A 27,465-nucleotide genomic window follows, 5' to 3' on the forward strand; every position below is an offset into this window, starting at 1 on the left:
CAATCTAACCTCTTCAAGCTTGTTTACTCCGTTCAATCTAACCTCTTCAAGCCTGTTTACTCCGTTCAATCTAACCACTTCAAGCTTGTTTACTCCGTTCAATCTAACCTCTTCAAGCTTGTTTACTCCGTTCAATCTAACCTCTTCAAGCTTGTTTACTCCGTTCAATCTAACCTCTTCAAGCTTGTTTACTCCGTTCAATCTAACCACTTCAAGCTTGTTTACTCCGTTCAATCTAACCACTTCAAGCTTGTTTACTCCGTTTAATCTAACCACTTCAAGCTTGTTTACTCCGTTCAATCTAACCACTTCAAGCTTGTTTACTCCGTTCAATCTAACTTCTTCAAGCTTGTTTACTCCGTTCAATCTAACCTCTTCAAGCTTGTTTACTCCGTTCAATCTAACCTCTTCTAGCTTGTTTACTCCGTTCAATCTAACCTCTTCAAGCTTGTTTACTCCGTTCAATCTAACCTCTTCTAGCTTGTTTACTCCGTTCAATCTAACCTCTTCAAGCTTGTTTACTCCGTTCAATCTAACCTCTTCAAGCTTGTTTACTCCGTTCAATCTAACCTCTTCAAGCTTGTTTACTCCGTTCAATCTAACCTCTTCAAGCTTGTTTACTCCGTTCAATCTAACCTCTTCAAGCTTGTTTACTCCGTTCAATCTAACCTCTTCAAGCTTGTTTACTCCGTTCAATCTAACCTCTTCAAGCTTGTTTACTCCGTTCAATCTAACCTCGTCAAGCTTGTTTACTCCGTTCAATCTAACCTCTTCAAGCCTGTTTACTCCGTTCAATCTAACCTCTTCAAGCCTGTTTACTCCGTTCAATCTAACCTCTTCAAGCTTGTTTACTCCGTTCAATCTAACCTCTTCTAGCTTGTTTACTCCGTTCAATCTAACCTCTTCAAGCTTGTTTACTCCGTTCAATCTAACCACTTCAAGCTTGTTTACTCCGTTCAATCTAACCTCTTCAAGCTTGTTTACTCCGTTCAATCTAACCTCTTCAAGCTTGTTTACTCCGTTCAATCTAACCTCTTCAAGCTTGTTTACTCCGTTCAATCTAACCTCTTCTAGCTTGTTTACTCCATTCAATCTAACCTCTTCAAGCTTGTTTACTCCGTTCAATCTAACCTCTTCAAGCTTGTTTACTCCGTTCAATCTAACCTCTTCAAGCTTGTTTACTCCGTTCAATCTAACCTCTTCAAGCTTGTTTACTTCGTTCAATCTAACCACTTCAAGCTTGTTTACTCCGTTCAATCTAACCTCTTCAAGCTTGTTTACTCCGTTCAATCTAACCTCGTCAAGCTTGTTTACTCCGTTCAATCTAACCTCTTCTAGCTTGTTTACTCCGTTCAATCTAACCTCTTCAAGCTTGTTTACTCCGTTCAATCTAACCTCTTCTAGCTTGTTTACTCCGTTCAATCTAACCTCTTCTAGCTTGTTTACTCCGTTCAATCTAACCTCTTCTAGCTTGTTTACTCCGTTCAATCTAACCTCTTCTAGCTTGTTTACTCCGTTCAATCTAACCTCTTCAAGCTTGTTTACTCCGTTCAATCTAACCTCTTCTAGCTTGTTTACTCCGTTCAATCTAACCTCTTCAAGCTTGTTTACTCCGTTCAATCTAACCTCTTCTAGGTTGTTTACTCCGTTCAATCTAACCTCTTCAAGCTTGTTTACTCCGTTCAATCTAACCTCTTCAAGCTTGTTTACTCCGTTCAATCTAACCTCGTCAAGCTTGTTTACTCCGTTCAATCTAACCTCTTCAAGCTTGTTTACTCCGTTCAATCTAACCTCTTCAAGCCTGTTTACTCCGTTCAATCTAACCTCTTCAAGCTTGTTTACTCCGTTCAATCTAACCTCTTCAAGCTTGTTTACTCCGTTCAATCTAACCTCTTCAAGCTTGTTTATTCCGTTCAATCTAACCTCTTCAAGCTTGTTTACTCCGTTCAATCTAACCTCTTCAAGCTTGTTTACTCCGTTCAATCTAACCTCTTCAAGCTTGTTTACTCCGTTCAATCTAACCTCTTCTAGCTTGTTTACTCCGTTCAATCTAACCTCTTCAAGCTTGTTTACTCCGTTCAATCTAACCTCTTCAAGCTTGTTTACTCCGTTCAATCTAACCTCTTCAAGCTTGTTTACTCCGTTCAATCTAACCACTTCAAGCTTGTTTACTCCGTTCAATCTAACCTCTTCAAGCTTGTTTACTCCGTTCAATCTAACCTCGTCAAGCTTGTTTATTCCGTTCAATCTAACCTCTTCAAGCTTGTTTACTCCGTTCAATCTAACCTCTTCAAGCTTGTTTACTCCGTTCAATCTAACCTCTTCAAGCTTGTTTACTCCATTCAATCTAACCACTTCAAGCTTGTTTACTTCGTTCAATCTAACCTCTTCTAGCTTGTTTACTCCGTTCAATCTAACCTCGTCAAGCTTGTTTACTCCGTTCAATCTAACCTCTTCTAGCTTGTTTACTCCGTTCAATCTAACCTCTTCAAGCTTGTTTACTCTGTTCAATCTAACCTCTTCAAGCTTGTTTACTCCGTTCAATCTAACCTCTTCAAGCTTGTTTACTCCGTTCAATCTAACCTCTTCAAGCTTGTTTACTCCGTTCAATCTAACCTCTTCAAGCTTGTTTACTCCGTTCAATCTAACCTCTTCAAGCTTGTTTACTCGGTTCAATCTAACCTCGTCAAGCTTGTTTACTCCGTTCAATCTAACCTCTTCTAGCTTGTTTACTCCGTTCAATCTAACCTCTTCAAGCTTGTTTACTCCGTTCAATCTAACCTCTTCTAGCTTGTTTACTCCGTTCAATCTAACCTCTTCTAGCTTGTTTACTCCGTTCAATCTAACCTCTTCAAGCTTGTTTACTCCGTTCAATCTAACCTCTTCTAGCTTGTTTACTCCGTTCAATCTAACCTCTTCAAGCTTGTTTACTCCGTTCAATCTAACCTCTTCTAGGTTGTTTACTCCGTTCAATCTAACCTCTTCAAGCTTGTTTACTCCGTTCAATCTAACCTCTTCAAGCTTGTTTACTCCGTTCAATCTAACCTCGTCAAGCTTGTTTACTCCGTTCAATCTAACCTCTTCAAGCTTGTTTACTCCGTTCAATCTAACCTCTTCAAGCTTGTTTTCTCCGTTCAATCTAACCTCTTCTAGCTTGTTTACTCCGTTCAATCTAACCTCTTCTAGCTTGTTTACTCCGTTCAATCTAACCTCTTCAAGCTTGTTTACTCCGTTCAATCTAACCTCTTCTAGCTTGTTTACTCCGTTCAATCTAACCTCTTCAAGCTTGTTTACTCCGTTCAATCTAACCTCTTCAAGCTTGTTTACTCCGTTCAATCTAACCTCTTCAAGCTTGTTTACTCCGTTCAATCTAACCACTTCAAGCTTGTTTACTCCGTTCAATCTAACCTCTTCAAGCTTGTTTACTCCGTTCAATCTAACCTCGTCAAGCTTGTTTACTCCGTTCAATCTAACCTCTTCTAGTTTGTTTACTCCGTTCAATCTAACCTCTTCAAGCTTGTTTACTCCGTTCAATCTAACCTCTTCAAGCTTGTTTACTCCGTTCAATCTAACCTCTTCAAGCTTGTTTACTCCGTTCAATCTAACCTCTTCAAGCTTGTTTACTCCGTTCAATCTAACCTCTTCAAGCTTGTTTACTCCGTTCAATCTAACCTCTTCAAGCTTGTTTACTTCGTTCAATCTAACCTCTTCAAGCTTGTTTACTCGGTTCAATCTAACCTCGTCAAGCTTGTTTACTCCGTTCAATCTAACCTCTTCTAGCTTGTTTACTCCGTTCAATCTAACCTCTTCAAGCTTGTTTACTCCGTTCAATCTAACCTCTTCTAGCTTGTTTACTCCGTTCAATCTAACCTCTTCAAGCTTGTTTACTCCGTTCAATCTAACCTCTTCAAGCTTGTTTACTCCGTTCAATCTAACCTCTTCTAGCTTGTTTACTCCGTTCAATCTAACCTCTTCAAGCTTGTTTACTCCGTTCAATCTAACCTCTTCAAGCTTGTTTACTCCGTTCAATCTAACCTCTTCAAGCTTGTTTACTCCGTTCAATCTAACCTCTTCAAGCTTGTTTACTCCGTTCAATCTAACCTCTTCAAGCTTGTTTACTCCGTTCAATCTAACCTCTTCAAGCCTGTTTACTCCGTTCAATCTAACCACTTCAAGCTTGTTTACTCCGTTCAATCTAACCTCTTCAAGCTTGTTTACTCCGTTCAATCTAACCTCTTCTAGCTTGTTTACTCCGTTCAATCTAACCTCTTCTAGCTTGTTTACTCCGTTCAATCTAACCACTTCAAGCTTGTTTACTCCGTTCAATCTAACCACTTCAAGCTTGTTTACTCCGTTCAATCTAACCTCTTCTAGCTTGTTTACTCCGTTCAATCTATCCTCTTCAAGCTTGTTTACTCCGTTCAATCTAACCTCTTCAAGCTTGTTTACTCCGTTCAATCTAACCTCTACTAGCTTGTTTACTCCGTTCAATCTAACCTCTTCAAGCTTGTTTACTCCGTTCAATCTAACCTCTTCAAGCTTGTTTACTCCGTTCAATCTAACCTCTTCAAGCTTGTTTACTCCGTTCAATCTAACCTCTTCAAGCTTGTTTACTCCGTTCAATCTAACCTCTTCTAGCTTGTTTACTCCGTTCAATCTAACCTCTTCAAGCTTGTTTACTCCGTTCAATCTAACCTCTTCAAGCTTGTTTACTCCGTTCAATCTAACCTCTTCTAGCTTGTTTACTCCGTTCAATCTAACCTCTTCTAGCTTGTTTACTCCGTTCAATCTAACCTCTTCAAGCTTGTTTACTCGGTTCAATCTAACCTCTTCAAGCTTGTTTACTCGGTTCAATCTAACCTCTTCTAGCTTGTTTACTCCGTTCAATCTAACCTCTTCTAGCTTGTTTACTCCGTTCAATCTAACCTCTTCAAGCTTGTTTACTCCGTTCAATCTAACCTCTTCAAGCTTGTTTACTCCGTTCAATCTAACCTCTTCAAGCTTGTTTACTCCGTTCAATCTAACCTCTTCAAGCTTGTTTACTCCGTTCAATCTAACCTCTTCAAGCTTGTTTACTCCGTTCAATCTAACCTCTTCAAGCTTGTTTACTCCGTTCAATCTAACCTCTTCAAGCTTGTTTACTCCGTTCAATCTAACCTCTACAAGCTTGTTTACTCCGTTCAATCTAACCTCTTCAAGCTTGTTTACTCCGTTCAATCTAACCACTTCAAGCTTGTTTACTCCGTTCAATCTAACCACTTCAAGCTTGTTTACTCTGTTCAATCTAACCTCTTCAAGCTTGTTTACTCCGTTCAATCTAACCTCTTCAAGCTTGTTTACTCCGTTCAATCTAACCTCTTCAAGCTTGTTTACTCCGTTCAATCAAACCTCTTCAAGCTTGTTTACTCCGTTCAATCTAACCTCTTCAAGCTTGTTTACCCCGTTCAATCTAACCACTTCAAGCTTGTTTACTCCGTTCAATCTAACCACTTCAAGCTTGTTTACTCCGTTTAATCTAACCACTTCAAGCTTGTTTACTCCGTTCAATCTAACCACTTCAAGCTTGTTTACTCCGTTCAATCTAACCTCTTCAAGCTTGTTTACTCCGTTCAATCTAACCTCTTCAAGCTTGTTTACTCCGTTCAATCTAACCACTTCAAGCTTGTTTACTCCGTTCAATCTAACCTCTTCAAGCTTGTTTACTCCGTTCAATCTAACCTCTTCAAGCTTGTTTACTCCGTTCAATCTAACCACTTCAAGCTTGTTTACTCCGTTCAATCTAACCTCTTCAAGCTTGTTTACTCCGTTCAATCTAACCTCTTCAAGCTTGTTTACTCCGTTCAATCTAACCTCTTCAAGCTTGTTTACTCCGTTCAATCTAACCACTTCAAGCTTGTTTACTCCGTTCAATCTAACCACTTCAAGCTTGTTTACTCCGTTTAATCTAACCACTTCAAGCTTGTTTACTCCGTTCAATCTAACCACTTCAAGCTTGTTTACTCCGTTCAATCTAACCTCTTCAAGCTTGTTTACTCCGTTCAATCTAACCTCTTCAAGCTTGTTTACTCCGTTTAATCTAACCTCTTCTAGCTTGTTTACTCCGTTCAATCTAACCTCTTCAAGCTTGTTTACTCCGTTCAATCTAACCTCTTCTAGCTTGTTTACTCCATTCAATCTAACCTCTTCAAGCTTGTTTACTCCGTTCAATCTAACCTCTTCAAGCTTGTTTACTCCGTTCAATCTAACCTCTTCAAGCTTGTTTACTCCGTTCAATCTAACCTCTTCAAGCTTGTTTACTCCGTTCAATCTAACCTCTTCAAGCTTGTTTACTCCGTTCAATCTAACTTCTTCAAGCTTGTTTACTCCGTTCAATCTAACCTCTTCAAGCTTGTTTACTCCGTTCAATCTAACCTCGTCAAGCTTGTTTACTCCGTTCAATCTAACCTCTTCAAGCCTGTTTACTCCGTTCAATCTAACCTCTTCAAGCCTGTTTACTCCGTTCAATCTAACCTCTTCAAGCTTGTTTACTCCGTTCAATCTAACCTCTTCTAGCTTGTTTACTCCGTTCAATCTAACCTCTTCAAGCTTGTTTACTCCGTTCAATCTAACCACTTCAAGCTTGTTTACTCCGTTCAATCTAACCTCTTCAAGCTTGTTTACTCCGTTCAATCTAACCTCTTCAAGCTTGTTTACTCCGTTCAATCTAACCTCTTCAAGCTTGTTTACTCCGTTCAATCTAACCTCTTCTAGCTTGTTTACTCCGTTCAATCTAACCTCTTCAAGCTTGTTTACTCCGTTCAATCTAACCTCTTCAAGCTTGTTTACTCCGTTCAATCTAACCTCTTCAAGCTTGTTTACTCCGTTCAATCTAACCACTTCAAGCTTGTTTACTCCGTTCAATCTAACCTCTTCAAGCTTGTTTACTCCGTTCAATCTAACCTCGTCAAGCTTGTTTATTCCGTTCAATCTAACCTCTTCAAGCTTGTTTACTCCGTTCAATCTAACCTCTTCAAGCTTGTTTACTCCGTTCAATCTAACCTCTTCAAGCTTGTTTACTCCATTCAATCTAACCACTTCAAGCTTGTTTACTTCGTTCAATCTAACCTCTTCTAGCTTGTTTACTCCGTTCAATCTAACCTCGTCAAGCTTGTTTACTCCGTTCAATCTAACCTCTTCTAGCTTGTTTACTCCGTTCAATCTAACCTCTTCAAGCTTGTTTACTCTGTTCAATCTAACCTCTTCAAGCTTGTTTACTCCGTTCAATCTAACCTCTTCAAGCTTGTTTACTCCGTTCAATCTAACCTCTTCAAGCTTGTTTACTCCGTTCAATCTAACCTCTTCAAGCTTGTTTACTCCGTTCAATCTAACCTCTTCAAGCTTGTTTACTCGGTTCAATCTAACCTCGTCAAGCTTGTTTACTCCGTTCAATCTAACCTCTTCTAGCTTGTTTACTCCGTTCAATCTAACCTCTTCAAGCTTGTTTACTCCGTTCAATCTAACCTCTTCTAGCTTGTTTACTCCGTTCAATCTAACCTCTTCTAGCTTGTTTACTCCGTTCAATCTAACCTCTTCAAGCTTGTTTACTCCGTTCAATCTAACCTCTTCTAGCTTGTTTACTCCGTTCAATCTAACCTCTTCAAGCTTGTTTACTCCGTTCAATCTAACCTCTTCTAGGTTGTTTACTCCGTTCAATCTAACCTCTTCAAGCTTGTTTACTCCGTTCAATCTAACCTCTTCAAGCTTGTTTACTCCGTTCAATCTAACCTCGTCAAGCTTGTTTACTCCGTTCAATCTAACCTCTTCAAGCTTGTTTACTCCGTTCAATCTAACCTCTTCAAGCTTGTTTTCTCCGTTCAATCTAACCTCTTCTAGCTTGTTTACTCCGTTCAATCTAACCTCTTCTAGCTTGTTTACTCCGTTCAATCTAACCTCTTCAAGCTTGTTTACTCCGTTCAATCTAACCTCTTCTAGCTTGTTTACTCCGTTCAATCTAACCTCTTCAAGCTTGTTTACTCCGTTCAATCTAACCTCTTCAAGCTTGTTTACTCCGTTCAATCTAACCTCTTCAAGCTTGTTTACTCCGTTCAATCTAACCACTTCAAGCTTGTTTACTCCGTTCAATCTAACCTCTTCAAGCTTGTTTACTCCGTTCAATCTAACCTCGTCAAGCTTGTTTACTCCGTTCAATCTAACCTCTTCTAGTTTGTTTACTCCGTTCAATCTAACCTCTTCAAGCTTGTTTACTCCGTTCAATCTAACCTCTTCAAGCTTGTTTACTCCGTTCAATCTAACCTCTTCAAGCTTGTTTACTCCGTTCAATCTAACCTCTTCAAGCTTGTTTACTCCGTTCAATCTAACCTCTTCAAGCTTGTTTACTCCGTTCAATCTAACCTCTTCAAGCTTGTTTACTTCGTTCAATCTAACCTCTTCAAGCTTGTTTACTCGGTTCAATCTAACCTCGTCAAGCTTGTTTACTCCGTTCAATCTAACCTCTTCTAGCTTGTTTACTCCGTTCAATCTAACCTCTTCAAGCTTGTTTACTCCGTTCAATCTAACCTCTTCTAGCTTGTTTACTCCGTTCAATCTAACCTCTTCAAGCTTGTTTACTCCGTTCAATCTAACCTCTTCAAGCTTGTTTACTCCGTTCAATCTAACCTCTTCTAGCTTGTTTACTCCGTTCAATCTAACCTCTTCAAGCTTGTTTACTCCGTTCAATCTAACCTCTTCAAGCTTGTTTACTCCGTTCAATCTAACCTCTTCAAGCTTGTTTACTCCGTTCAATCTAACCTCTTCAAGCTTGTTTACTCCGTTCAATCTAACCTCTTCAAGCTTGTTTACTCCGTTCAATCTAACCTCTTCAAGCCTGTTTACTCCGTTCAATCTAACCACTTCAAGCTTGTTTACTCCGTTCAATCTAACCTCTTCAAGCTTGTTTACTCCGTTCAATCTAACCTCTTCTAGCTTGTTTACTCCGTTCAATCTAACCTCTTCTAGCTTGTTTACTCCGTTCAATCTAACCACTTCAAGCTTGTTTACTCCGTTCAATCTAACCACTTCAAGCTTGTTTACTCCGTTCAATCTAACCTCTTCTAGCTTGTTTACTCCGTTCAATCTATCCTCTTCAAGCTTGTTTACTCCGTTCAATCTAACCTCTTCAAGCTTGTTTACTCCGTTCAATCTAACCTCTACTAGCTTGTTTACTCCGTTCAATCTAACCTCTTCAAGCTTGTTTACTCCGTTCAATCTAACCTCTTCAAGCTTGTTTACTCCGTTCAATCTAACCTCTTCAAGCTTGTTTACTCCGTTCAATCTAACCTCTTCAAGCTTGTTTACTCCGTTCAATCTAACCTCTTCTAGCTTGTTTACTCCGTTCAATCTAACCTCTTCAAGCTTGTTTACTCCGTTCAATCTAACCTCTTCAAGCTTGTTTACTCCGTTCAATCTAACCTCTTCTAGCTTGTTTACTCCGTTCAATCTAACCTCTTCTAGCTTGTTTACTCCGTTCAATCTAACCTCTTCAAGCTTGTTTACTCGGTTCAATCTAACCTCTTCAAGCTTGTTTACTCGGTTCAATCTAACCTCTTCTAGCTTGTTTACTCCGTTCAATCTAACCTCTTCTAGCTTGTTTACTCCGTTCAATCTAACCTCTTCAAGCTTGTTTACTCCGTTCAATCTAACCTCTTCAAGCTTGTTTACTCCGTTCAATCTAACCTCTTCAAGCTTGTTTACTCCGTTCAATCTAACCTCTTCAAGCTTGTTTACTCCGTTCAATCTAACCTCTTCAAGCTTGTTTACTCCGTTCAATCTAACCTCTTCAAGCTTGTTTACTCCGTTCAATCTAACCTCTTCAAGCTTGTTTACTCCGTTCAATCTAACCTCTACAAGCTTGTTTACTCCGTTCAATCTAACCTCTTCAAGCTTGTTTACTCCGTTCAATCTAACCACTTCAAGCTTGTTTACTCCGTTCAATCTAACCACTTCAAGCTTGTTTACTCTGTTCAATCTAACCTCTTCAAGCTTGTTTACTCCGTTCAATCTAACCTCTTCAAGCTTGTTTACTCCGTTCAATCTAACCTCTTCAAGCTTGTTTACTCCGTTCAATCAAACCTCTTCAAGCTTGTTTACTCCGTTCAATCTAACCTCTTCAAGCTTGTTTACCCCGTTCAATCTAACCACTTCAAGCTTGTTTACTCCGTTCAATCTAACCACTTCAAGCTTGTTTACTCCGTTTAATCTAACCACTTCAAGCTTGTTTACTCCGTTCAATCTAACCACTTCAAGCTTGTTTACTCCGTTCAATCTAACCTCTTCAAGCTTGTTTACTCCGTTCAATCTAACCTCTTCAAGCTTGTTTACTCCGTTCAATCTAACCACTTCAAGCTTGTTTACTCCGTTCAATCTAACCTCTTCAAGCTTGTTTACTCCGTTCAATCTAACCTCTTCAAGCTTGTTTACTCCGTTCAATCTAACCACTTCAAGCTTGTTTACTCCGTTCAATCTAACCTCTTCAAGCTTGTTTACTCCGTTCAATCTAACCTCTTCAAGCTTGTTTACTCCGTTCAATCTAACCTCTTCAAGCTTGTTTACTCCGTTCAATCTAACCACTTCAAGCTTGTTTACTCCGTTCAATCTAACCACTTCAAGCTTGTTTACTCCGTTCAATCTAACCACTTCAAGCTTGTTTACTCCGTTTAATCTAACCACTTCAAGCTTGTTTACTCCGTTCAATCTAACCACTTCAAGCTTGTTTACTCCGTTCAATCTAACCTCTTCAAGCTTGTTTACTCCGTTCAATCTAACCTCTTCAAGCTTGTTTACTCCGTTTAATCTAACCTCTTCTAGCTTGTTTACTCCGTTCAATCTAACCTCTTCAAGCTTGTTTACTCCGTTCAATCTAACCTCTTCTAGCTTGTTTACTCCATTCAATCTAACCTCTTCAAGCTTGTTTACTCCGTTCAATCTAACCTCTTCAAGCTTGTTTACTCCGTTCAATCTAACCTCTTCAAGCTTGTTTACTCCGTTCAATCTAACCTCTTCAAGCTTGTTTACTCCGTTCAATCTAACCTCTTCAAGCTTGTTTACTCCGTTCAATCTAACTTCTTCAAGCTTGTTTACTCCGTTCAATCTAACCTCTTCAAGCTTGTTTACTCCGTTCAATCTAACCTCGTCAAGCTTGTTTACTCCGTTCAATCTAACCTCTTCAAGCCTGTTTACTCCGTTCAATCTAACCTCTTCAAGCCTGTTTACTCCGTTCAATCTAACCTCTTCAAGCTTGTTTACTCCGTTCAATCTAACCTCTTCTAGCTTGTTTACTCCGTTCAATCTAACCTCTTCAAGCTTGTTTACTCCGTTCAATCTAACCACTTCAAGCTTGTTTACTCCGTTCAATCTAACCTCTTCAAGCTTGTTTACTCCGTTCAATCTAACCTCTTCAAGCTTGTTTACTCCGTTCAATCTAACCTCTTCAAGCTTGTTTACTCCGTTCAATCTAACCTCTTCTAGCTTGTTTACTCCGTTCAATCTAACCTCTTCAAGCTTGTTTACTCCGTTCAATCTAACCTCTTCAAGCTTGTTTACTCCGTTCAGTCTAACCTCTTCAAGCTTGTTTACTCCGTTCAATCTAACCTCTTCAAGCTTGTTTACTCCGTTCAATCTAACCTCTTCAAGCTTGTTTACTCCGTTCAATCTAACCTCTTCAAGCTTGTTTACTCCGTTCAATCAAACCTCTTCAAGCTTGTTTACTCGGTTCAATAGCATATTTTGAGGTGATGTGAGATAAGAAATCTTATACCAGGCCTTGGGGTGTGAGATTCTATTATTCTCCATTTTTTTTCAGTTTTATGTCACCATGGATACCTCAAATTTGCCTGCTAAGTTACGTCCGTATCTTCCATTGTATACAGAAGTACTACTAGAATCACCAGTTCTCAGGGATGGAAGTAAGTGTGAATACCATGTATTGCCCTGCTGTTGTTTCTGTTACCACTCTTGCCAGATAGCTCACTTGTCTAGCGTTTCTTAAATTTTTGTTTTTTTAATTCCAGTATCATAATGATATGAATCCATAATAATGAAAGTTTGAAGAAAATAACTCTTAATCTTCTAATCAGCTTGAACCTTCAAACAATTTATAATTATCATAGTGTATAATACATCCAGGATAACCATAATATTTCTCATAATTATGAAATTGAATTTGCAAGAGATGTGTTAAGCACAATGAAACTAAAATAAGGTATGATGTCAAGCTGTACATATCAGTATCACATTACAATTACATTTTCTGTTCTTGTCAGAATTGATTCCACATGATGAAGTAATCACTGAGTTATCATCAGATACTCTTTCATCTGAGGCATCTGTTGGTATTGATGGTCATAGATTCCGATGTGGCACATATGATCAGCTTGCTGTACTCAAAATGAAGGCAAGTATCACTAGGAAATTATCTACTTTGGAAACATTGATTTTAGTTTTTACCTGTTGTTACGCTTCAGAACTATTCTGTGAAAAACTGATTGAAACTTTGAAATCAATAACGATAGTGAAATGGATTTTTGTGATATAAGAAATCTCATCCATATATTGCACATATTTGCACATTGTATCATCGCCATCTCTCCTTGCATATTAGGTTGAATTGGAAAAATACTCTGCTGGAGTCAAGTGGCTGTATGAACTGTTATACAAAACTAAGTTCACAAAAGAACGTTTGAAGATTGTATCAACAAAAATGATGAATGATGTATCACGAATGAAGCGAGATGGTCGTACTGTTGTCACAGCCGTACTCCGAGATTTGAACTTTCTAGAAGGCAAGTCTATATGGAATGTTTATTTTTGAGTGTTTGATGTGTACTGTACTTTAAACTGTTTGGTGTAGTCATTTTGACTGGCTTATTTCTATAACATGCAAATCTATCATTTTTGATGACATGTCAGCATCTCAAAGGAATATTTTCCTGAGAATAGACTTACAGATTTTATTATTTTTAAATTATTATCTATATACTGTGACTTTAAAATAAAAAAATGAATTAATCTAAATAAGAAACCCATATGTAAGCCAAACTTCTTTTAATATTTTAAGTCATAATCCATAATTTTGCCTGCTAATATTTCAGTGTTAGATTTACATATTTTCTATTATTTCTAAATTTTGGAGTAGATGAATATAATTCCCTATTGACAACAAATTACAATCAAAAGTTTTGTAAGCAATATAAATCATTCAGGTTCGTTTTCTAAAAAATTTCCAAAGTAGATTTGCATGTTCAATATGTTTTACTGATTGTTGTCTTCCTGCATGATGACAGTCAGTATTTGTGTTATGTATTGATATTGCTAATTTGATTACATATTACTGTAGGTAGTAACCACCATACATGTAATATGATGAGACAATATAAATTCTTGAACAACCTGCTGGAGACATTAGAAGCTGATTCGGATAAGGTACATACATTAATTTGTTAAATGTATTTTATTTTAATTAAATAGATATTGTGTGTTTTTATGCAGTGTGATGTTGAAGAATGGAGTTTCCTGTGTATAATACGTCTGTTGAACCATAGCTTATAGTTGTCTTTGTTTCATTGACCAATGATGGGTTTCACTGTCATGTGATATTTTTAGCAGAGTACTTCGTCAAATCTGCCATCTTACTCATTCTAATTTGTAGCAAGTCATGTATGAATTGTTAATTTTTACTCAGTAGTCACTTGGTGCAATGTGTGAATACATGTATATGTGACCATACCAGGAAACAGGAAATGATTGATGTTAAAAGCTTCTCTAGCAATATTAAGGTTTATTTGTTTGGCAGTCGCCTCATCATTATACCTTGGCAGAATTTCTAATATAAACCTGTATTCACTCCAGATGAAATCAAACACTGCTGTGTATGTTCTGGTATGTTTTCATGATAAATGGAACATGATGTCAAGTGCTGTGACATGTTTTCATGATAAATGGAACGTGATGTCAAGTGCTGTGACATGTTTTCATGATAAATGGAACATGATGTCAAGTGCTGTGACATGTTTTCATGATAAATGGAACGTGATGTCAAGTGCTGTGACATGTTTTCATGATAAATGGAACGTGATGTCAAGTGCTGTGACATGTTTTCATGATAAATGGAACGTGATGTCAAGTGCTGTGACATGTTTTCATGATAAATGGAACGTGATGTCAAGTGCTGTGACATGTTTTTATGATAAATGGAACGTGATGTCAAGTGCTGTGACATGTTTTCATGATAAATGGAACGTGATGTCAAGTGCTGTGACATGTTTTTATAGAAAAGAAATCAAATGCAAAATTGTATGTTTGCACGCACTGCAAAATCTATTGGTTTAAATTAAATGCTTTTTGATGGATCAAGCTCCTTTGCTTAATCTGAGATGAAATTTACACTTTTTTTTTTAATACTATGATGACTGGATTCATAGAAATGGCTGAGGTCATCTTTTGTCATCTTTCACGAAATAAATCGGGTTAATTTTTTCAATTATTTTTCAAATATTTGGATCACAACTTTTAGCCAATGAGAAATTGAGTTTTATACTGGAATCAAACTTAATTTTAGAAGAGTATACAAAATCACCAAAATATGGTGTTTAAAATGTTCAGCCTCCACTATTCCTACACACATATTCCAAACAAAACTGATCTGCAGACATGTCCTCTACTCTACATTTGACAGTGGTATTGTGGTTTATCCTGAACAGATTATCACAGAAGTGAATGATGTGCGTGAATTTTTGACGTCACCGGCTAATATACGAGTACATATGTCAGCTAATTTAGAGACTTTGTCAGCCAATCAGACTCCCTTATCACCGTGGTTGGAAACATTCATTAAAGACCACTCTGAGAATGTCCAGAAACAGTAAGTTAAAAGTGCAAAACTGCTTACAAGATTGTGCTCCATTGGTTACCCAACCCCAGTCAGACCAATCACAGTGCAACAGGTTTTTTTGGTGTATCAAAGTTTTCATTGTATATATGCTTTGACAGTTGGATTGCCTTTAGAAACACAAACTATTTAATCAGTCATTTTTTATAGTGGAACTGTGTTAGAAATAACATAATGCATTGCATGTTTTCTAAAAGCTAAGCACTTGAACTATTACTACTTATCCTAGTCTGTAGTGTTCCGATTCATTACAAAAGTATAATTTTCTTGGTAATTGGATAGTATGAGGTCATTATGTATATCAGTGGACATAATCCAGTGGGAGGTACCGGTAATAGTCAGAAATGCCAATTGAATATAAGCATACAATGTATGTACAAGGAATAATTAGATATTTTGAAAAATCTTTTTGACAAACAAGCTGTTTCTGATTGGTGCGACTGTTATGTGTAGAGTTGGGTAGCCAGTCAGGCTTCGCATTGAATCAGAGATGCCAGCAAATGTTTGTTGTACATGTTTGTGATTTTATTTTCATCCTTAGAAATAAATTTTGTTAATTGGTTAATATCAATATGTACCGTACATAAATGAATGTAATAGTAAAAGAAAAAGAAAAAGTCAGTATTGCACATCAAGAGCATACTCATTTCTTAAAATGAAAGAATTGTGAATAAAATCACCTAATAGCTCTATTGTATTTTTGTCACTACTTTCCATTAAATAAATGAATTTCAATCATATATATATCCAGTATTTGCTGTCAACATATCAAGATACCTATTAAATGAACACATTCAGTCACTTCTGGCTAGATTCTAATGTTTTTACTGTCATACATGTATTATAACGTATCAAATATGATACTAGTTTGATTTTGTATTATTACACTCTTTAGCTTGCATGTGATTTTCTGTATAGACCATCTTTTTGGCAAACCAACTCACACCACATTGTATTGTTTTCAGTTCATCTATTGGTAAGAAAACCAGTGAGTTACTGAATACTGATACATCCTGTTTGGGTAAGATAGTAGGTGTAGGATCTGTTGAGTCATCTTATCTCATACAGAGTGTATCATGTATTGATCAATATGATCATCCAGATCTCCCAGCAATTATGGTTTTCATGGAGTATCTCTGTGCATTAGAGGTAGGTGATTGACAGTACTGGTAATAAAAATAGTTTAGTTATTTTGAATATGCTGAAAAAAATATGCAAGGGCACATGAGCCTTACAATGTGATACTAATGTTACAGTTGAGATTCACTTACCATATGTGTCTGTCTTGAATAGTTCTTCTAGCTGCCCTAGTTTGTTCCCACTCACACTCACTCCTGTCTATAGAAAACTGTTTTAAATATGCTGCTGACTTCTTCCGGACTGCATGTCTGCTGGTGCTCTTTGGACTTTTTATATTTTTGTCCCACCCTCAACTATTCTTAGGTAGGGTACGTATGCGCAAATAGAATTACATCGCGTCTGATGGTAATTCAGGAATTGGGAATTGAGGCTTGCATACCAATGTTAAAGGGGATGTTTAGATACTAATTTGAATCGTGATAGTTAAGGTTTAATTGCTAACCAATGTATATTTTGTGTATGAGTTGCATATATCTATTCACTATCTACTGAATCTCTAACTGCCTCATTGCTTTATATCTAATTTGATTTGTAGGGACCTATGTGGCGTCAGATCAGAGGGCTTGGTCTAGCATACCACTATTCCATGTTCTGCCGTCCCAGTGAAGGATTGCTATATTTCATGTTGTTTAAATGTACACATGTTGTCAATGCCTACAAACAAGCTAAGGAGATCGTGGTAAGTTTCCAGTTACTATGATATTATAATGGGCTGCAGTTAAGATGGAGAAAGAGTCAGAGCTAACATTGATTTACACTCCTCAATAGGTTGATATGTTTTATCATACACTAGGAAGAATGTAATAGATTTATTGGTGTGAACAACTACGGGATGTATATAAATCTGCATCATATATAGTCCAACTAACAAATGAAAAAAGGAGGGATTTCCCTATTGTGTTAAACCCTACTATGATGGCCATTTTGAATTGAAAATTAATCGAACTGTATGCTGAGATTACAGTTTTGGAGAAAAATTGTCTGAAAAATGAAACAATTTTTATCTGATTACACTTTAAAGCATTTGACTATAAAATTATATTCATCAGATTTTCCAAATTATTCTTGACAACTGTAACTGCAAGTCTTGTAACTCCACATATGATTTGTCACTATAGTAACCACACAAAATTTTGAGATGATGAATCTTTCTCAACATAGAAACCAATTTGATCAGATGTTTGATTTGTTTTTTTGTTAGAAAATTAGATCAATGATTTTGTGAACATCAGCATAAAATAAAACCATATTGTTAAATTCAAAGAAATATCTGTTTTAATAGTAGTCAACTACCTCAACATCCAAACTGTAGATAAAGTAACTGCATATACAAATGTACTAGTGCCATATTTTCTCTGCTACATTTACTATGTGGTATTACTATGGGCAAAATAATTCATTTTAATAATTCAGAATACAGCAAATGCAATTTTTTGGTTTATATGCACTTCTATTGGAGATGTGCTACTAATAGAACAAATACAGTGCACCTTTAGTTACTGTAGAATACTTTATTTTCGCTTGGAATTAATTTTTGCTATTTTCGCTGAAGGAATGACTCGGTGAAAATAAAATCCAGCAAATATACCTTTTTTCCTATATTTCACATTCAACTCGTCAAAAATCAGTAAAAATAAATTTCATAAAAACAGACAAAATGTCTTTTCAGCAAAAATTAATTGCAGCTAAAATAAAGTATTTTCCAGTATTATTGGCGATCCGCTCCGCTAGGATTGCCCTTATAATCACTTTTGTCGTTTTGTGTGTGTGTGTGTGTGTCTGTGTGTGTACATTTCCAGTGTTCCAGTGTTCACGTATTATTTCTTCTGTGATTTTTTTGGCTTGGCCGATTTCGTTCAAACTTGGCAGGTAGGTCACACCTTAACCCTAGTTATAAGGAAAAATCTGGAAAATTTTTTTGGCCCACCGTTGCCATAGCAACAGCCAAAAAACTGATTTTTGGATAGCTTCGCGCCAAATGTATCTCCTCCTACAAATTTAGGATAAAATACTTCAAACATAGCTCATTCTACTCAGCTTGAGTGTGGGCACAAAGTTACCATTTGAATTTTTGATATCTGTTTTCATTACCGAGAAATTTGACCCCAAAGTTGGGGTAATTTTTCACCAGCACCGGCTCGACTGGTTTTGTTCATACTTCACAGGTAGGTCGTGCCGTCACTAATTGGAAAAAAATCCTGGCCCACCACTGCCATTGCAACATCCAAAAACTGATTTTTGAATACTTTCGCCCCAAATGTATTACCTCCTACCAGTTTTGTACACAGTCAGCTGGCATCGGTGTCGCTGGGTGTATATGATAAAGGGAAGTTGTGCAACCAAATTTGCCGAGTTCGCAGTTTTTCGCCAATAAAAAAATAACTAAGGCAACAACTCACGGTTTTTCAGCATTTTTGTAATAAAGACATTATTCTCTATCAATAATCTGCCCAAAACAGGAACATTTCTACTAATTCTTGTGTTTTTTAGACGTTTTTCGAAAAACCTGCTATTAGACTGCAAAAGTAGAACATTCCGGAGGGGGCGAAAGGGAAGAGCCAAATTTAATGCGTAAAAATAGAACGCGTATTTTGACCTCTATGCGGTTGTTGCCAAAGAGCCCTGCGTCCATCGCCTGGCGATGCTCTTCTGTTTCACCAGTTGCGTTTTTTGACTAAAATTTGGGCAGTACTGTCAGTCACGAAAATTGATGAATAAATTAATACACATAAAATATGAATCACGGGCTAATTCAATGGTCACCGAACACTCCACTACTAAACAATCTGTGGCAAGATAGTAGCGTACTGTATATTTGACCCGGATTTGACAAGCGTGGTACAGTTTTTTGCGCGTGTCCGTAATAACTCGCACAAAGGATTGTGGGACAGAGTCCTTTATTTGCTGGCATTCTTGACTTTTGACTGCAGTTCTTTTTTTATATTTTAGAGTAAATGCTTCTGATATGCTCTTAGGTTGCTTAATATCCGTCTGAAATTCTGGACTGTGGTCATATTTTTCGATTAGGAGTCGTATATTTAAATTACTCACTGTGACTAGTGTTTTGCATTATGAAGTATATTGTTATGAAGGTCAACACACTGCAATTTAGGTAAATATTTACCATTTCGTTATTTCATTATTTCGCTTTCCAGCATTTCCGGGAAACGTTTCATTCTAAAAAATGCTATCGCAAAACGGTTGGAAATAATAAATGTAACAGCAGAATACGTCCTAGCACAGCCACTCTACTAGGAGAGAGTAACTGTGGTCCTAGTACTAAACTAAGTGACTTCTAAAGACTGAATGGTGTTTGCGAACTTTGTATTAGTTATAAACCGACGTCAGCTTCACGTTTATGTCACCATGGAAACAGCCAAAAAACATGTTGCTTGTTTTTGAGCGGAGTGATCGCCAACCAGCCTACCGGCTTGTAGTTATCATATTAGTTGTTGAGTATCTCTATTTTTATAATCCTGAGTATTGAACTGAGCACTGCCAATCTGTACTTGTATTTCAGGATGGTTTTGTGAATGGTACCACTCAGTTTGATGAAGTACAATTAGAATCTTCAATCAGTAGTGTCCTTTTTGAAATAATTGAACGAGAGACAACTGTATCAGACACTTCAAAAGAATCAATGATGAATTATTTAAGAGGAACAACTAAAGATTACAATAGGTGAGATGTCATGTTTTCAGCCAGGTCTGTCTAGCTGTCATTTAGACAGCCACTCATGGTGGTAGACAAATGAATGATGTTATTTGACAGGGTAAATTTTAACAAACCATTTGACAAATTTCTATCATTTCCAATATATACAACAATAAATCACAAGAAAAGTTTGTGGCTACAAAAATTGTTACATTTCTTAAATTCTTACAATTTTTTGACAACCATGTTTCGTTGTATAGCTATCTGGCTACATTAATCTTTTCACCACAAGACTTTTCTCGGCCAAATTTGTCTGCACTTTTTTCTTGAATTATTCAATATTTCTGGAAATACCCCGGTAATCCCTAATTTTGGAGCTAACAGACAAAATTTGAGTCAATTTTCCGTTTTTACTCAAAGAATTTGGCTATTTTTGTCCCAGTGCAGACTATAAACAGGACTAGTTTGTGAATTTGTGATGAAAAGAGGGAACTGGTGGTGAAAAGGTTAATTAAATCTTTGAATTTGTCTTTTAATATACATTAAAAATTTAGGATTCCTCTACAATTGGTTGTTGTGTAAATGTTCATACATGCAAATTTTATGTGATACTAAATCAAGATAGTAACACAATCTGTTTATGATAGAATAAAATATTTAGTTTAAGAAAGATTACTTCAACCCTTCCATATTACACCCCTAATCCAATTATGTAATGAACCTAAAACAAAATCATAATTTATTGTTTGGAGAAAATGACACCAGATGAATTCATGTCATCTAATTGTGACCATTTCTTGTCAGTTAGTTGAATTGCTAAAGAAAAATTTAGCATTTTGTTTTAGAAAAAATTAGGTGGTCCTTAGATAGATTTCTGTTACAAATCCTCATACAATGGGCATTGTAATGAATCTATTAACTCACATATTGTTTTGTTTTCAGAGAATTGTTACAGAAGCTGTCTAAAGTAACTATTGCAGATGTCAAACGAGTTGGTGAGAAATATTTTCCACCATTATTTGATCCAAGTATTTCAAGATGTGCTGTGTGTTGCAATCCTTCAAAAGTCGATGAAATCAGGGATAATTTTAAAAAGTAAGTTGAGAGTATAATTAATAATGGATTTCAGTGGACATATCAGGTTTAAAATTGCATTTCCATATGCACAAGATAAAATCATAAAATGTATGAAATTCATGCTGTTTTAGCTATGATATATCCTATTCTTACTTTCCACTCATTGCATTTTGAGAGTACTGGACGGTCCCTTACACATTGCAAACATACCTTCAAGGACAAATAAATCCTTCTATTAACTAAATGTCTATTGTCTTTAAAATGTAGCTTAATTTTAGAGACCTGTTTATATTCATAGTTTGCTGGAATGGTTAATATGCTAGCCTCAGAAGCTAATTAATTAATGCTAAACCCAATTTTCAGCTAATTCTGACAAAGATGACTTCTGAATATTATAAGTGTTGCATATATTACATAGAATATGATTTAAATAGCAAAAATTGAAAATATATAAAATGTGTATAAATATTTTAGTCATTACTCTCTGCTGAAAAATTATGTCTAAAGCACAAATAACTATTAATTATTATTATTATTATTATTATTGTTATTATTATTGTTATTATTATTGTTATTATTATTATTATTATTATTATTATTATTATTATTATTATACTAGGTTATCAAGAGAACTGTCAGTCATATCATCTGTTGAAGATGGATTCCAGTGAAACTACCATAATCGTTGTACTGATACTGGTAGAATATTAACTTTAGACTAAACACTATCACTCCTATGTAGCGACATATCATGCTGTGATTGTTTAAATATTGTTGCAACTATTGTCATAATCAATATTATAAATAATGAGTGTTTATTTATTTGTCATAATTAATTAATTATGTGATCAGGGGTTTTGTTAGAAAAAAAACTGCAAGAGGGAGCACTGCAATTCAGCGTAGCCACCAAGTGGGGGTCATAGGGCATTCTATGGCTTCCTTGGAGCCAAAATTACTATCAGACAGGTCACAGACGAAGACTGTGGCCACATGTGATCCTTGGTCAGTCAGAATTTTGTGGTTGCCCCTGTTCCCTGTGTGATGTAAGATATATCTCAGTGATTTCACTGTTTGGAAACAAGTGCCAAATTATTTAGTCTGTGAAAACCATTTATAGTGCCTTCATTATTTTGACTTTGTTGGCATGTAAGATGGAAATGTATCAAACTTTGCATTTCATTAAGCTTATCACTTTTTCTAGCTTTGTCATTCAGTATGGAAATATGTTGTCAATATTACAATATAAAGTCCTTATTGTTTAGTTTGAAGACTCTTTTTTGTTTTTGACATTTTGTCAGAAGACGAGGAGTTTTAATATTTAGTCTAAAGATGAGGAGTCCTTGATATTTAGTCTTAACATAAGGAGTCTTTAAAACTGATGCAGCCACACAATATATATAATTCATAGTATTTTTTTGGTCAATGTACATTTTTATTCTAATCTATGGATCTGATAATATAAGACCAATATCTGTAACATTGGCAGAGGATTTGTACATCTGTATTTGTTATGTAATTACCATTAAATAGGTATACAACATCTCAATTGAAATGAACATAGATGGTGGAATCTGATAGAGGCTCATCAATTGTGAAAGAAACCACTACTAGACCCAGAAGTTCCTCTATCGGCAAGAAAGGGGGACGACTAAATATGGTGGTCACGCCAATGGCTATTACTGAGTGCTCCCTATCTGTAATCAATCATGGCCACAGAATCCAGGTGTGGTGATGGGACCATTGTCAATGTGCCAACCAGCAGAATTATTAGAGACCAACAGCCTGCTTTTTATTCACACATTTTAGTAGTTGACAAAAGCAGAAAATTTCTTAATGAAGTCTGAAAGACTCAAACCAGCACATACCTATTCACTACAAGTCACATATATCTGCACTTCATGACTCATTGGTACAAATTACCAATTCAATGTATGCTTCTTTAGTTCGACTGTCACTAGCTGTTCATTTTACTGATTTTCCATCGTTTTCAACATTTTTGAAAAGTCCAATTGCTTTGATACTTCATATATTTGCACCTTGGGTAGACCTTACTCAGATTTGTTCATTGAGTTTAATCCTCTAATTAGTCCCTGTTCAGACGAAGTCTGAAAACAGGGACTTATAATTCGGTCTCCATCCGTGCGTCCATGCGTCTGTGCTCCGTGCGTCCGTCCGGAGTCACATTTCAGAATCCCTTGGACAGATTCCGTTCATTCTTTGCATGTGCCTAGTACTTTATGTGGGACATATGCACATGCAGTGGTTTAGCGATTCGATTCAAAATGGCCGACTGGCAACCATCTTGTTTTTTGAATATGTTTACCTTGCCCGTACCATCAAAGATGGAAGGGAAAGGTATATTAAGGGAAAAATGTTGTCCGGCGTTGTCGTCGTCGTCGTTAATAATTGTTATTGTGTGCATAATAACTTTACTAATTCTATTCCAAACTTTATCAAACTTGGTCACCTTATTCAGTATAAAGTCTTCCCAGAGTTTGAACAACAGATGTCCTGTATGAAAATATCATGCAAAAATTGAGAAAATCTGATAAAATATTTTGACTGTTTCTACTTGACTGATCACTGGTGATACATATCAAAGGCCACTGATCTCAGTGGAAATATGCATTGTTGTATGTGTTCAATGAAGCAAATGATTTATCTTGTAATAATATCCTTGGTAATGTATGTCAGAATCCCATACTGGGTTTCAAAACCAACTCATGGAGAGATTGCACAGTCTGATACACATTTGCAAACCTACCAATAAAATCTTTACAGAAAACAAGATGTCAGAAAATCAATATAAGCACTCCTATGAACTGGGTGCCTAACTTTGATCAAGATCTGAAGCTAATAGAAAATCTGTTTAGTTCAAAGTTATCAAATCAAAAACAATACATAAAAAATACATTAAAAGCAAAGTTTAAGAGTTTTTATAATACTAGTTTAAAAACGCACTTCAAAGATTGCAGTGTTTGAAGATGTAGATTCTCAGGAGGCAACAGTACTGTTGACTTCTCCCTCCACTGGACACCAACTAACTATTTAAGTTGATTTGCATACAAAGCAGAGCTTGCAACATGATAGCTATTCATAAAGGGTGTTTTTTTTTACTTTTCATATAATACAGTAGTCACACAATGAGGCAGTTCATATTTGTCTCAGTGAATCATTAATTTTTGACAGACACCTGTACAAAATACTTGGACTAAAGCCAGCTAAAATTTTCTGTTATCTTGCATGTTTTATGAATCTATTCACATCTAAATGCAGCACTTTTTTTTTCAATGAGACATTTGTTTTTATACTAAAATATCTGAATTACTTTGAAGAAAGCTGGAAATTATGTCCCTTAAAATAATTAAATAAGGCACCAATGTTTTTGTAAGATATTTACATCTTTTAAGGACATTCGGTAGACTGATTCCCCACTGTTGGTTCAACCCCAAAACTTGTTTGTATTCAAAATTAATTATGACAATGCATATTTATATTGAAACAAACTATGATAAAGGGAATTATATTATATAACAAAGGGCAAGGTCACCAGAGTTCAACTATGTTTTATTTTGGACATGCTTTGTTCGTTTTCATTCAAACTTGGTACATAGATTATACATGATAGGATATATGTCCCCAACCGTCCGTGAGTTCCTGAGTCTATCAGTCCGTTCGTCCGTCCGTCCGTCAGTCTGTCCAGAGTCATATTTCAGAATCCTGTGGACCAATTCCGTTCATTCTTTGCATGTGCCTAGTACTTTATGTGGGACATATGCACATTCAGTGGTTTAGCGATTCGATTCAAAATGGCCAACTGGCAGCCATCTTGTTTTTTGAAAATGTTGCATTTTGGACATGCTTTGTCAGTTGTCATTCAAACTTGGTACATAGATTATACATGTTAGGATACATGTCCATGACGATTTATTTCACAATTGGATCAAAGATGGTCGACTGGCAGGCATCTTGTTTTTTTTATGTGGTATCTTGGACATGCTCTGTCAGTTTTCATTCAAATTTGGCACATACATGTACTTTATACATGTTAGGATGCATGTCCATGACAATTTGTTTCAAAATCTGGTCAAGGATGGCCGATTGACAGCCATCTGACTTTTGGCCCTACTACTATATTTCCACAATTTATGTATCATTTTCATTCATATTTGGCACATACATCATACATATGAGTGTTTCATAATCAGATCAAAGATGGCCGAATAACGGCTGTTTTTATTTTTGGCCATATTACTACTACACGGAACACATGTTTTGATGTAAATAAACAATCTGCTGTATACGTCACTTGGAACTCAAGTTTCAAGGACAGGCTCGCGACAACCCCTCCGCTTTAATATGACGAGCACAAAGAGAACTTTCAAAAATTTTACGGGGACTGTGTCATTTTCAATGACTTGTTTCTATCAGTTATTGAGCATCCATTTTGGGGGATGCCTCAGATGGGTGAAGGGAAGATATTCTGAAGCTAGGTGATTAGGGGCTTTATGCAAATGTCTATTTGAGTCATGCATGCAGTACATGTTTTTTTTGACAGTATTCACCCTGCCATTTATTCAGTGTTATTTACTAGCTTTTCGAGTAGACTTTTTCTAGTTGGCTAGCACTGCAAGCACTATAGAGATATACATCTGTGGCCACATAGTATGGATTCTAGGGTTGAACTTAACTGTGATAGAGATTAACCCAACCTATCTGTCCCCAACAGATGCCTCATTGGAGGATAGGGAGCTCACCTCATGGCCTTGAAATTTTTGAGAGTGGCACCCATGAGAAGCGAGACGTTACATACACATACTGGAAATGATAGCACTCAAGTGGGTTATAGACCACTTTAGTTTGTACTGACATAACAACGATGAGGAAGAGACATGATTCTCGGTGCTAAGCAAGCTGATGAAAAATTTGCTGGATTGAGAGAATTCAGATGCTCACCAGGCATTGGTGAGAAACAGTGCATCTGATGCAACATCATCACACTTTTCGACAAGAATGTGTGGAGTACGGTATTTATGAATATTGTGATGCCAGTTTTTGAGTTTTAAACAATTGAGTGAAACCGGACATCTAGAAAACTGCATTCAAAAAGTCAGTGGCTTGGATGTTAAATAAAACGTGTCAGTGAGTATTTCAAATGCAAATGCAGATACTAGTATAGTGTAGCAGTAGATGCAGGTACGTGGAATTTAACACCTCCAATTAATATAGCAGCTGTATACCAAGCAAACAACTGGGTGGAACATGCAAATTACATTTCCCTTGATGCATTGGTGGTAGTCTGGGGATTGTGGAGCCACAATTTAAAAATTCAATTTGAATCTGTCATGGGGTACGACGCAGGAGGACTGCAGGGTGAGAGTAATGTGGGATTGGGATGGGCCATGCTGCCTGTCCCCCCCCCCCTCCAACAGGCGTTCAGTCAGTCAGATGTGTCCCATCTTTCCTTAGATTTCTCCCTAAGAAGATCGAGGGGACAACTCGCATCAGTGGGACAGGGGGCGTCTCCCTCTCCTATGCTGGTGGACCCCCCCTTCTGAACGGGGCGCTCTATGCATCCTACGCCAAGTTTCCCATACCTCCCACAGGCATGGTGTAAGCAGACCTTGTTGCCTCTGCTTCACCAAGCCACGCAGAGTTCCCCTACCTGTACCTCTGTGGTGGTGCTCCTCTCGCCCATTTCTTGTCAGCACAAGCACAGCCAACCAGAGCCCAGCTTAACAATATGCAGTTAAGGACGCAGTTGTGAATCAGGCAGTGTTTTGTGTGGGGCAGGTACGTGGTTGGGGGAGCTGCCTTTGAATCCCTTTTCATCTGCGCTTTCCTCTCCAACTGCCGGCGTGGAGACCATGCCTGCTGGCCAATTCTCCTTGTGTGACCCTGGCTGTGGAGGTGGCTCAGAGGCCACTGGAAGGGGTGATTGGTATCCTTTGGGAGACAAGGACAAGAAGACTGATCCTGGTTTTAGGTTGGTCCTGTCCCATGCCTTCCTTTGGGGGAGCCGATACCCCATTGAGGCTACGCAAACCGTCGACTGGTCCCTAGTTTGAGATACTTGTTCAGTGCTACAGCCTCTTCCATGGTTCCCTGCCCCAATCCCGGTACTCATGCCTTTGTTAACGCAGGTTGCGCGGATTGTGAAAGTCGCTATGTGCGACATCCTGCAAGTCCATACTGCCCTTGGCAGGAGTGGTTTGGTCGAGCAGTATGCGGTACTGAGTCAGTGCATCTATACTACTCCAGCGGGAGACGAGTTAGATCAGCTGTGGAGAAGGCTTTGGGCATGTGACTGGTTCTTTGGTGGCCGGCTAGCTGATTTGGTGGACGGTTTAGTGGTTGCTGAGGATCAACGTATAAATTGAAGCAATCATACTTGTTGGCCCTTTCGACCAGCAGTTCAAACCAATAAGGCAATAAGTCCCCTGCTAAGGACTAGAACAAGCGAGGATCTCAGCGCTTGTGGTTTCCTTCTAAGGGGCAGGAGAAGACTGGTAGCGGAAAGTATCAGAAGTGGTCCAAGAAATGTGGCCCTGGTGGTGGACATTCTGGCGCTTCTGGTGGTCAGGGAGGCTCAAAGTTCTTTGAAGGCTTCATCGGCTGCCTGGGCATGAATGGTGGTACGACTCCGGGTTCCTCTGATTTCTCAGGCTCAGTCT

At 37.4% G+C, this 27,465-nt stretch overlaps 1 protein-coding gene across 1 annotated transcript in view; it reads left to right on the forward strand.

The window, feature by feature from the left end:
• LOC100366982 (uncharacterized protein C05D11.1-like) overlaps window positions 1-22,347 on the forward strand; it is a 33,562-nt gene extending 11,215 nt beyond the window's left edge. Inside the window, exons 13-22 of the mRNA XM_085495871.1 lie at window positions 11,837-11,939; window positions 12,297-12,427; window positions 12,635-12,819; window positions 13,374-13,455; window positions 14,733-14,893; window positions 15,886-16,069; window positions 16,596-16,739; window positions 19,581-19,741; window positions 20,657-20,809; window positions 21,411-22,347. Coding sequence (XP_085351997.1) covers window positions 11,837-11,939; window positions 12,297-12,427; window positions 12,635-12,819; window positions 13,374-13,455; window positions 14,733-14,893; window positions 15,886-16,069; window positions 16,596-16,739; window positions 19,581-19,741; window positions 20,657-20,809; window positions 21,411-21,462 — 1,356 coding nt within the window. The 3' untranslated portion in view covers window positions 21,463-22,347. The remainder of the gene's footprint in view (window positions 1-11,836; window positions 11,940-12,296; window positions 12,428-12,634; window positions 12,820-13,373; window positions 13,456-14,732; window positions 14,894-15,885; window positions 16,070-16,595; window positions 16,740-19,580; window positions 19,742-20,656; window positions 20,810-21,410) is intronic.
• Window positions 22,348-27,465: the final 5,118 nt, after the last annotated feature.

The sequence above is a fragment of the Saccoglossus kowalevskii genome, chromosome 1, assembly GCF_978046115.1.
Source record: "Saccoglossus kowalevskii chromosome 1, keSacKowa6.1, whole genome shotgun sequence".
NCBI classification, from domain to species: domain Eukaryota; kingdom Metazoa; phylum Hemichordata; class Enteropneusta; family Harrimaniidae; genus Saccoglossus; species Saccoglossus kowalevskii.